The 11,837-nt window shown below is 42.9% G+C and overlaps 1 protein-coding gene across 1 annotated transcript in view; it reads right to left on the bottom strand.

The window, feature by feature from the left end:
* The window catches only part of NCKAP1L (NCK associated protein 1 like), a 53,953-nt gene that overhangs the window by 16,625 nt on the left and 25,491 nt on the right, over positions 1 to 11,837 (bottom strand). Inside the window, exons 19-22 of the mRNA XM_027858053.1 lie at positions 8,734 to 8,879; positions 6,916 to 7,047; positions 5,292 to 5,510; positions 3,427 to 3,557 (exon numbers count right to left, since the gene is read on the bottom strand). Coding sequence (XP_027713854.1) covers positions 3,427 to 3,557; positions 5,292 to 5,510; positions 6,916 to 7,047; positions 8,734 to 8,879 — 628 coding nt within the window. The remainder of the gene's footprint in view (positions 1 to 3,426; positions 3,558 to 5,291; positions 5,511 to 6,915; positions 7,048 to 8,733; positions 8,880 to 11,837) is intronic.

Below are 11,837 nucleotides of genomic sequence, written 5' to 3'. Positions count from 1 at the left end.
AGGAAGGAAGTGACAAAGGAAAGAAGAAAGGGAGGGAGGAAAGAAGGAAGGAAGGGAGGGAGATAGGGAAGGCGAGAAGAACAAAGAGAAGAAGGGAGGGAGGGAGGAAGGAAGGAAGACCCATCCCTCCTTTTACCTGACAATTCTTGAATATTTCCACTTCCCTTACCCCCAACTCATTCATTAAACTTCTTGTAGGAAATTTTGGTCTTCATTTTTGTCACCTTTGTTGCATCTGATGCTGATGAACACTTCTTCCTTGTTAATGTTCTTTCCACCCATAGTTTCTGTGACACTCTCTTGTTCTCTTTCTACCTCTGATCGAATTCCTCCCTCCTCCAGTTCTTTGCTTCTCTTCCTTCTCCTTCCTTCTTCATAGGTGTTCCATAGGTTCTGTTCTGATCCTCTTTCCCTCTATCATCTCTTCCTTTGCTGATCTCATCTATTTCCATGGCTTCAATGATCAGCCCTCTGAAAATGATTTCCAAGTCTCTATCTGGCACCTGAACTTGGATGACCTTCTAGAGCCACCATCTTTCCAAAAAATATTTGTTCAGCCTCCTGGCTACCCCATTTCTATTAATGGTGCTCTATTTGTCAAGTCACCCAGGGTCAAGACCCAGGAGACATCTTTTATCCTTCCTTCTCCCTCATTCCTCACAACTAGTCACCAAGTCCTCCCATATTATACCTCAGTAATATCACTTGCATCAAACCCTTCTTAGTCATAAGCTATCTCTACCTTTATATTCACAGCCTTATTACATTTTGCCTGGTCTGCTATAAAAACCTCTGATCTTCCCCCAATCGAATGCAGCTTGCCAGTATAACCTTCCTAAAGCATAGTTCTAATTATATCACCCCACTGTTTGAAACTTTTAAATGCCTCCTCATTGTCTATTGCATAAAGACAAGACTCCTCATCCAAGGCCTTCTTCATTCTCGCTGCAAGCTATCTTTCCAGACTTATTTCACATTATTCCCCTTAATGTATTCTATGCTCCTACCAACGAGACTACTCATTGTCCCCTGAGCACAACTATACTTCTCGCCTCAGTGCCCCTTTACCCCCTCTTCATTCCCATCCTGAACAGTGTATATCTCTCGAAATCCTACTCCACCTTCAACAATCAGTTCGATTGCTATTCCTCCGTGAATCTTTCCTTGATCCTCCCAGTGGACAGTCCCTCTTATGAAGTCCCACCACACTTTCTATTTCACAGTATACTGATTTGTATATGTCTTGTGTCCTCCACAAGAGATAGTAATTGCCTTGGCATCAGGGTTTCTGTCTTATTTACCCTTAGGGCCTAGTACAATGTCTTGCTCTTAGGAGGTACCTAGTATGTTGAATGAATGTTGAATGTCCAGGCTGGGTTATTCTCGAGGCAGAGTAACCATGGTGCAGCTTCCTCTCTCTTCAGGAAGCATCACTCCCCCACTACAGCAACCTTGGGGAGCTTAGAATGAAAGTAAGGAAGGGCAGCGAGGAGGGGTGATTGCACTGCCTCCCCATTGTCTCCCCATTGTCTGTGAAGTTGATACTGGATGCTTGTGGAGAGCAGCAAGCCCCTGCCAGGTAGGAGGGTGATGGAGAAACCACACTGATAAGGCAGAGATAGTAAGGAGTCACTGGCAGCAGAAGTACACATCCAGACTTTTTCAAGACGCCCCCCCAGGAAGGGGGAAAAGGGAACACATATGGAGGTAGGAAAGGGGAAAGGTCACACGATCATCCCACACCTGCCTCCACCTCCAAGCAGGGTTACTTAGGGTTAAAACTTGAAAGAAAGCAAGTAAGATGGTTTGCATGTTATTTCAGGCAGAGAAACAAGGGAGTTAGATGGCTTATCAACCGGCACCTGTTCTTTTAGCTATTTATTGTGATGGCTTCAGAACTTCCAAAACGAAGAATGGCAGCTGAATTCATTCTTCCCTCCCTCCCCCTTCCTTCTTTCTCCCTTTCTGTCTTCCTCTGCCCCCCTTCTCTCTTTCTCTCTCCTTTTTTCTGCCTCTCCTTCTCCCTTTCCCCTCCTCCTCTCTGCCTCCTTCTCCCCCTCCCTTTTCCTCTCTCACCCTCTCCAAATACACAAACGTGAGCCCACCTGGTTAAGACCCTAAAATCTCCCTACGGAAGAAGATGCCACAAGCTCCCACCCACCCACCCACCCCACTCAGTCTCCAGTCCCATGGTTTAACAAGGCTTACTAGAATAAGAAGATGACCCCAGTCCACATCCCAACTCTGTCACTAGCTGTGTGACCATGGGGCCAGTCACAAACTCCCAGCCTCATTTCCCTCATCTACAAGATGGAGGTTATAACACTTAAAAGGACCCAGGCTCATTGTGCAGAAAGCACCTCATAGATCTGAAAGCGTAATATAATTATAAGCTATTATTAATTTTCTTAAAACTGACCTGTGACTTCACCACTGTAGGAAGCCTGGAGTGAGGAACTCCCTCTATCAGGGCAGGTCATCACATTTTCTACAGCTTATCATCTTAGAGAGCTACCTTGGACTGTGAGAGGCCAGAGACAGAACTTGAACCATGGGCTTTTCTCCCTCTGAGGCAAGCTCTTATCCGTCAATTATAGCCATTAATTGATTCTCAATCACTAATAATAGGAGAAAGTCCTTCCTGAGCTCCCAAAATTCAATACCTTCTGCTTGACTTTCAGCCCATTCCCTCATGTTCTGGTCTCCATTTAAATAAAATAATTTGTCTTGTAGAATAAAGCTATCGGGGCAGTATATGGCATGGTGGATAGAGCTCCAGCCTTGGAGTCAGGAGGACCTGAATTCAAATCTGGCCTCAGACACTTGACACTAGCTGTGTGACCCTGGGCAAGTCACTTAACCCCCACTGCCTCAAAAAAAAATAGGGGAAAAAAATAGAATAAAGCTATCCAGAAACTTGAATGCTGCTCTCCCCTTGCCTTCTTTCATAGTATCTTCCCACTTATCCCTTAGGCTGGCCATCTCTGGGCCACTCTCTTTCTGGGCTCCTCTCCACAGTTTCCCTCGAGTCCTTTTGAGACTGGAAAACAATGGGGTGGGTGGGGGGAGGTAGAGTTGTTCTAAGATGGATCCCAGGAAAGAGAAAACATGTGGAATGAGGACCAGAGAGCATCTAGAATGGGAAGACGGAGGTGTCTAGAACGAGGCTCTAGGAGGAAAGAAGAATATCCTGATATGGGGCAGGGGCATCAGCACTGGAATTAGAGGATCTGGGTTAGACTCCCAGCTCTTATTTACTAGCTATGAGTAAGTCTCTTCCTTTTTCCGGACTACAGGTCATCTTTAAAATGAGGGGGTTGGACTGACTTCTAAGCAACCTTCAAACCCCAAATCTATGTATGATCCACTGTCTGAGATGAGAATCTTGCAGGCCAGGCCCTGGCCTCCCCAGGCATTCAAGCTCACCAGAAACGTCAGAGAATTCTTCAGCACTGAAGCTCTGCTCCCCCTCCCTGGGGATACTGACAAAGGCCTGCATGGCTGGGGAAAGAACGATGGTCCCACTGCTGGCTTGTCTCAGGAGGCTCTCCAGGTACCTGTAGGTACAGCCAAGAAAGTGAGGAGTGGAGTATGGGGAGGTCCTGCCTGTACACTCTGCTATTGGGAGAAAAAAATTCAGCTGGAAGCTGTGGGGGGAGAGGAAGGGGTCAGGGTTCCACTACACCAGAGTAGACAATACAACATTCTAATTAACAACTCAAGCTGCCAACTCAAAAAATAATTGTCTCTAATTTGCAAGCCACTTTGCCTATCACTTGCATGACAATCATTTCATGTCAAAAGGCAATGGACTTTCCTAGCTTTGCTTCCTTTGCCATCAGTGTGATGCCCCTCTCCTTCCCAAAACCCAGGACTTGCTCAGTCAGGCTTTGTGGATTCATCTGAGATGAGAGAACTGAGTGGGAGTGACTCCTTTCCTGGGCTGAACTGCATCAATTAGAATATTAACATCAGGACCAAAGAAATAAGGAAACACACATCTATTAGGTACCTGCTATTATGTTATCTATAATATAATTATATTATAACCACTATAATGTCTCATTTGATCCTCTCAACAACCCTGGGAGGTAGGTGCTATTATTGTCCTTGTTGTAGAGTTGAAGAAACTGAGGCTGATGGAGACAGCAAGCGAGTTGCCCAGGTTCACACAGATAAGTGTCTGAGGCTGGATTTGAACTCCGGTCTTCCTGACTACAGGACCAGCATTCTATCCACTGAACCACCTAGCTGCCAAGGAGTACAGGAAGCCAATCTAATACAAACTTAGTATCCGGAGCCAAATAAAAGCCCTAGGAATTCTAACATCCTGTCTCCAAATCTCCCCTTGCCTACAGGAGACAACTTGGTATAATGGAAAGAACTCTGGATGTGGAATCATTAAGACCTGGGTTCGAATTCTGACTCTGCCACTTAATGTTTCTGTGACCTCAGGAAATTCTTAACCTTTCTTGGCCTCAGTTCCATCATCTGTAAAGTAAAGGATCTGGCTGCAGGCTCTCTCATGTCCTTTACATTTCTAGACCCTGTGACATTTCTCCCCTTTTCTTCTGATTAAATGGAGAGGGATCTAGTTATGGCCAGGTCAAATAGAGGGAACCTTGCTTGGCTATTCACCCTGCTGGCCCTACCTCCCTACCTCATGTCTGGGACATGAATCCCCCACTCACCCCAGTCTCTGTACCCACATCCCCCACACACCCATACACCCAAAACCAGCCCACTATGGGGGGCTCTTGAAAGTTGCCTGTCTCAGCTGATGCTGGATCAAGAGCGCCACCCAGTGGCCTCATCTATGCATTCCTTCCAAAGCTCTGGGGTACAGGATCAGAAGTTAAGACCCCAGAGGAAAGAGCTCTTCTTATCTTTTAAGAGAACTCTATCCATGGAGTGGGAATAACCTTCAAGGGGCTCATTGTCAGGCCTGAGAAATAGAGGACACTTAGTTGGAGGAAAGGTGATGGCAACTACAAAGGAAGAGGATGGAATTAGAATGGGCATACAATGGAAAGAGATTTGGATTTGAAGTCAGGTGGATTCAAATCCTTGTTCTTTCACTTAGCTGTATGACCTCAGGCAAATCACTCAACCTCTCTGGGTTTCTTAACTCCTGTTTCCTCATCTGCAAAAGGAGGGGGTTGACCTCAGCTCTAAATCTAGGGCCCTAAGTTAGAGAAGGGTTCCCAGAATGGAGAGAGAGTGAAAAGAACATTGAGTTAAAGAGAAAGAGGAAGAATAGAGGGTCAGAGGAGGGCAGAAGGAGATCTTACCAGTTGGTATAGAGAGTGGTAATGGTCTGCTCCCCAGAGGAGTCTAACGGCTGTGTCTGCTGCAGAAGGGCATTCCGGATAACCCGAGAAGCATCCGCACCCAGGAACTGGGTCAGTGACTGGATGAAGCCAATGTATGCCTTGACCCCTGCCAGGACTTCAGAGGGCCTTGCAATCTCCTGGGTCGTGGCATTGTAGCCAGCCAGCCACACCATGGCTCTGTAGGAAAACAGGCCAAGTAGCAAGGGTACTGGGCTCCTAGTTTCCATCCCAATCCCTAAGGGCCCACCCCACCACCTTCCCTTCTTGTTGTGCTAGTGTTTTCTTCAGTCTCAACGGAGAAAATAGTTGCACCTACTATGAAAGATGTTGGAGTTTCATGCTTTGAGATCCTGAAGGAGGAGGAGAATAATGGAACCTCCCACATACGAACAGAAGCCATGAGGCATCTAGATAGGGACTGAAAAGTTGTAATAGCCCCTGGCTGGTACCTACGTACACCTCTTAGACAGATAGACAGGGCTAGCCATACACACAGGAGAGAACCATCACCCTAATGTTTTGTGCTGTTTTCTGATACAAAAGAAAGGTTCCTCTGACACACACACACACACACACACACACACACACACACCAATCCTTATTCCAATTGTAGCTTATTAATGCCTATACTTTTACAACTCAATATTCATTTCTTTGACTTAAGGTTTCTTCCAGCATAGATCACTGGATTTGCAGTTAAGAGGCCCGGGTTCAAATCCTGAGTCTATTACTTATCTACTTACTCCCTGTGAGATCTTAGACTCAACCTCTTAGGCATCAATTTCCTCATCCCAAATTAAGGAGGTTGGGCTTGATAATTGTCCTGCCCCAAATTTTATGAAAATGAAAAATCCCCCTTCCTGTAAAGATGTCCTCCATTAAACTCTTATTAGTCATTTATACTTCAATAGGAATGAGTTTGTCACACTCCTTCCTGAAAATAGGTTTTGATAGGGACACAGAGAAGAGAACGTCAGGCTTATTCCCTTGAGAGTCTGGATGGGAGGTGATTATCATCCAGGAAATTAAAAGAAAAAAGCAGAGAAAAGGAAGGCTGGGGGACCTTAAAGACAAATTTCATATACTTCAGTTTCCCTTAAGGCCAAATTTGTAGACAGAATCCCATCCATCCTAGAATCCATGGGGACTAGGTTTGGGGTAGGGAGGAGATTAGAGATCCTTCAGGAAAAGTGTTAAATCATTCACAGGGACTGGGAAAAGCAATTAGCTTTTGATTACATATATGAATTACCCAGAACAAATTTTTATTACTAAACTGTCTTCTTCCTGACCATGAGCAACCTTCTTTCTCAGGCTAGCCCAGGGAAAGTATACTATTTATCATAGCTTCTTTACAACCAAATTAGGAAGATAAAGCTGTGACGTCCACTATTACTACCACAAAATAAATATGTATGTAACATATTCCCCAAACCAAATAGAGATGATTTTGGGATTATTATCTTAGATTACCCAGGCGAATTATACTTGACTACTTCTTTCCCTCAGCATGAAGACCTAAAGATCGTATTCTAGAAGTAGGGGTCCTCCGGGTTTTCTGGGGATGAGGAGAGCACCATACCTGTTGAGCCGTTCTTCCAGATGGGTGCTGAGATACTCAGAAGGGAAGATAGTGTGCTCAAACACAAAGAAACTGTGCACATGGTTCATGGTCAGAGCCAGCTCCGTCAAGGTCAAGTGTAACTTATCCATGCTTAGAGAAATTGATTAAAAGTAAGGATCAAGTTAGACCAGATCAGGAATCTGAAGCTTCAGATCCCACTTCCCATTCTACCTGACCCACTCATTCCCCCTACTTACTCAGCTCCCTCCCAGCTCAGGGAGAGGATTTAAGCGACTCTGGAACCCCAACACATCCTCTAGAGATTTTCAACCTATGTGTATACCACCACCCTCCCTGCAGTCTCCACTATGAAATTCCATGGCTATGCATATGCTGATACATGGCATGACTAGAAGGCTTCTAAAAGACTCTATGGCCTCCAGATCCATGCAATGCTAGTGAAAATGGGTAAAAGGCAAAAGATAGGTTCAGGTGCTTTCAATCAATCAACCTTGGTGTCATCCTTAACTTTTCACTCTTACTCCCTTCCACACAGCCAATCAATTACTAAATCTTGGCAATTTCTTTCTCTACAACATTTCTTTAATATGTTCCCTACTCTCCAGTTAAATAACCACCACCCTAGCCTATCACCTCTCACTTGGACTATTGCAATAGCTTCCTAATTGGTCTCTCTGCCCCAAGTTTCTTCCCACTCCAATCCATTCTCTATGCAGCTGCCAAAGTGTCACAGGTCTAACCATGTCATCCCACTACTCAATGAGCTCCAGTAGCTCCCTATTACCTTTAGGATAAGGTGTTTAAAAGCTCTTCATAAGTCTTGTATGAACTGAGGCAAAGTGACGTGTGCAGAACCAGGTGAACATTGTATACAGTAACAGCAATATTGTAACAACGATCAACTGAACGAGTTAGCTACTCTGATCAAGACAATGATCCAAGACAATGCTGGGGGAGCCATAATTAAAAATGCTCTCCATCTCCAGAAAGAGAACTGATGAACTCTGAGTGCAGATTGAAGATTTTTCCTCTTTATTTTCTTGGGGCACAGGAAAGGTCTTTTGCAACATGGCTAATAAGGAAATGTTTTGCATGACTCCACATGCATAATCAATATCATATTGCTCACCTTAAGGAGTAGAAGAGGGATGGGAGAGAGAGAATTTGAAACTCAAAATTTTTAAAAATGAATGACAAAATTTTTTAATTAATTGGGAAATATTTAATGAAATAAAAACATTTTTAAAATTTTTTTAATTTTTTAAAGGGGCAGCCTGGCCCCTTTCTATCTTTCTAGTTTTCTTGTATATAACTCCCTTCCATACATTCTACAATCCAGTCTTATTGGCCTCCTTGCCATCCCTCATACACAATACTCCCATCTCCATGTCTGCCCCTCATTCCTGGAATGTTTTCACCTCCACTTTTTAGAATCACTGGCTTCCTTCAAGACTCAGCTCAAGGACTACCTTCTGCAGAAGGCCTTTCCTGGTTCCTGGAGCTGGCAATGCCTTACCCTCAAAGGTATCTTATCTTCTTTCTGAATGTATCTTTGCTTATACCTATTTATGTACACACATACACCCATTAGAACATAAGCTCCCTGAGGGCAGGGACTATTTTTCTTTGCATCCCTTGCATTTAACACCAAGCCTGGCACAAAGTAAGTGCTCAATATATGCTAATTGATTGATTGATGCTTTCCCAACACCTGTCTCTGTACCCCCCCCACCCTTCCTTCTTGATCATGTCAACCTCCCTCTTCCCATCCCTTGCCCAGTTTTGAGCTAGCCCCCACCCCTAGACAGTTCTCACTTTGTAACAACACTTCGGTTCTTTCGATGACTCTCAGCCCCTGGCTTGTCCCTCTCAGGTTCCCCTTTTTTAGGGGTCTGCTTATGTTTCCTGGTCTTCTTGTTCTTGGCTTTGCTGATGGTGGCAGCACAGTGCTTAGGCAGTAGCTTTCAACACAAACAGGTAAATGGGAGTGGGCTAAGTTTCTCAGATTGCTTTTTTTGTCCATATGCTTAACACCTTAATTCTTCCTTTAGCCACCTTCTATCTTTCCTCTCTCCAGCTCTTTCTTTTCTCTCCCTTTCTCCCTAATGGGGACATATTTGGATGGGTTGTATTCTATTTTTCATTCTGGAAGGGCTTCCAGGAAGACAGAGGAATAAAATCACAAAGAGAACCTAGCTCCTTAATACCCCCCCTTAAAAAAAGCAGAAACAGAAATGTCAAAAAAAAAAAAAGCAAAACTACCAGAAACCCTAAAAATAAATTTTTTTAGGAAAAAACAAATTCAATGAAATGAAAGCACAAAGACAGAGTTCTAACACAAGGAAAATACTATGGATGAAGAGAGGCAGAAGTAGTAAAAAGAAGATGCTCAACACTTACAGAAGGACCAGTAACAAAACTCAGATTTCCTTAGGCCACAGTAAGATGCATAATGGACATAATGAAAAAATTGAAGGAATTAAATAAGCAAAAAAAATCACAAGATGAAATATAGAAGGATTTTACCACAACTAAGAAATCTTGGGACATGATGATAAGGAAACTCAGCAGTTTGGAAATAGACACACATAGTGTCAACAAAACAATGGACCCAATGGGAGGGAAGGGAAGGAACATAATTATTTAATTCATATGCCAGAATGGAAAAAAAAAAACAACACAGAAAACATGAAAAGAACTAACTATGCAACTACAAAAAGATTTGTGGTTTGTTGGATAAAGCACTGGTCAGAAGACCTGCATTCAAATCCAGCCTCAGATACTAGCTTTGTGACTGTGGGCAAGTCATTTAACCTCTGTCTCAATTTCCTCATTTTTAAAATGGGGATAACAATAGCATGTCCCTCCCAGGGTTGTTATGAGGATCAAATGAACTATTAATTGTAAGATACTCTTGCAAACCTTGAAGTGCTGCTATGTAAATATTAGTTTTTATAATTGTAATCAAGAGTAACTAATCTGAAGAATACAGCAAAAAGAGAAATTTTGAGAATGGCTTCCCAAAAATATGGGGGGGAAAGAATATAACTATTATATTTCAGAAAATCCAACAGGAAAATTTCCCACAAATATTGAAAAAGAGGGCTAGATTACAAATTGACAAGATTCATAAGACATCAGCCAGAGAGAATCCAAAATTCAACTTGCCTAGATACACCATTGTCAAGTCTTAAGAATACCACAGCAAAAGGTGGCCAAGAAGAAAAGCATCATATTTTTCTATCCTGTTTATCCCTCTGTTCACAGAATCAGAACTCTCAGGCTAGCATTGCCTTTTAAGAATCAATTTGTTGATAGCACCATTTCCAGGTAGTACAAGGCCTCCTGAGGGAGGTTATACAAGGCTCTATCATGATTAGAAAGACTGAGATTTCACAGGATCTGTTTCAAGAGTAGGCTCAATAGTGACAAGATCAACTACCGAATTGTGGAGTCTGTGGAACCAGGTACAGGGTTCTACAATAAGACAATAAGTAAGTGATATCTACTAAGCCAGACCACCAGAAGACTGATAACATATTCATCAAGAAAGTGACTGTTCAAACACACAGAAGCTTTGTAATTGGCCCATTCCAGGGTCTCCTAACCCTGACAGGTAGAAAGTTCTTACCAGTGTCTAGCCACCAACTCACTTTATTTTATCATTCTCTCTCTCTATGTGTGTGTGTGTGTGTGTGTGTGTGTGTGTATGTATATATAAAATTTTATGCTTTCATATTATAGCATGAAAGTGATATATAACTTATAATTATTTCATATTATTACATAAAGACATCAAATCCTTCATGTAGAAATTACCATCCATCATCTGACTGCCTTCTCTTCTAAATCCATTGTTTTGTCCCTTAAACACCAACCCGACATCTGCCTCCATTCTTCACTAGAAGATTCCATAGTCAGATACTATTAGGCATACAGAGAAGGGAATGAAACTAATGCCCCTCCCCAAATGTGGCAATATAATCTAATGGTTCAAAATCTGTTTTGTCCTTCAGAGGAGTTGCCTCAGGAACTGCTCAAAGCAACTTTTGTCTGTTTCAGAAAATCAAATTTATCCTCCAAGTACAGCAATTTGCCACTAATAAGGACATTCAAGGAATGCACCACAGGCTCTATAGACGAGGGTTGTATGTGTTCTGAGCCAAGGCAATATGGTTGGAGTAAAGTGTGCAGGATACCAAAGGGACAACTTTGAAGGTAAAAATGCATATCTATGTGGATAAGTTATGGTATGTTTGTTAAATCAGTCACATTGCATTAGGACCTTAGTTTCCATACCATCAGGCACATATGTAGTCAAAAAAAAATCTGTTGAATGATGAATGAACATGCATAACTCCTAATAAAATATATGTGTATGAATGTGTATGTGTGTGTGTGTGTGTATAGAAACTTTGTCATCTCTTCCTTAAACGAATTACATGGATTTTCTGTAGTGTGTATTATCTCCCCCCCCCATCATTAGCAGTTCCCATTCTCTTTCTTGTATGATGGACAAGGGCCCTGGAATGAGTTTGAGTCCCACCTTTAATGCTTACTAGCTGTGTGACCCCAGTTGAATCACTATATCTCTCTGAACTTCATCTCTTTCATCTATAAAATGGGGGTTATAATATTCTTACTGCCTTCCCCATAGGGTTTTGTAAGGAAAGAAACCTTAATGTATTATATAAATATAAATGTGATACCCCTGCACCCAGTGGGGCTTGGGACAGTTACCTAAAGGACAGCTCTGTGACACTCCCTCTGTAAAGGGAGCTGTGACTCTTGATTGCCTTAAAGAAGACCTCTGAGCCTATGACACTTGTGGGAGGGGGAAGATAGGAAGAGGGAGGGAGGGAGGGGGAGGGGGAGAGAGAGAGAGAGAGAGAGAGAGAGAGAGAGAGAGAGAGAGAGAG

The sequence above is a fragment of the Vombatus ursinus genome, unplaced genomic scaffold (genome assembly GCF_900497805.2).
Source record: "Vombatus ursinus unplaced genomic scaffold, bare-nosed wombat genome assembly UNPS02012709.1, whole genome shotgun sequence".
Taxonomy (NCBI): Eukaryota; Metazoa; Chordata; class Mammalia; order Diprotodontia; family Vombatidae; genus Vombatus; species Vombatus ursinus.
The sequence above is the reverse complement of the archived record's forward strand: the minus strand, read 5'-3'. Positions and strand labels throughout refer to the sequence as shown.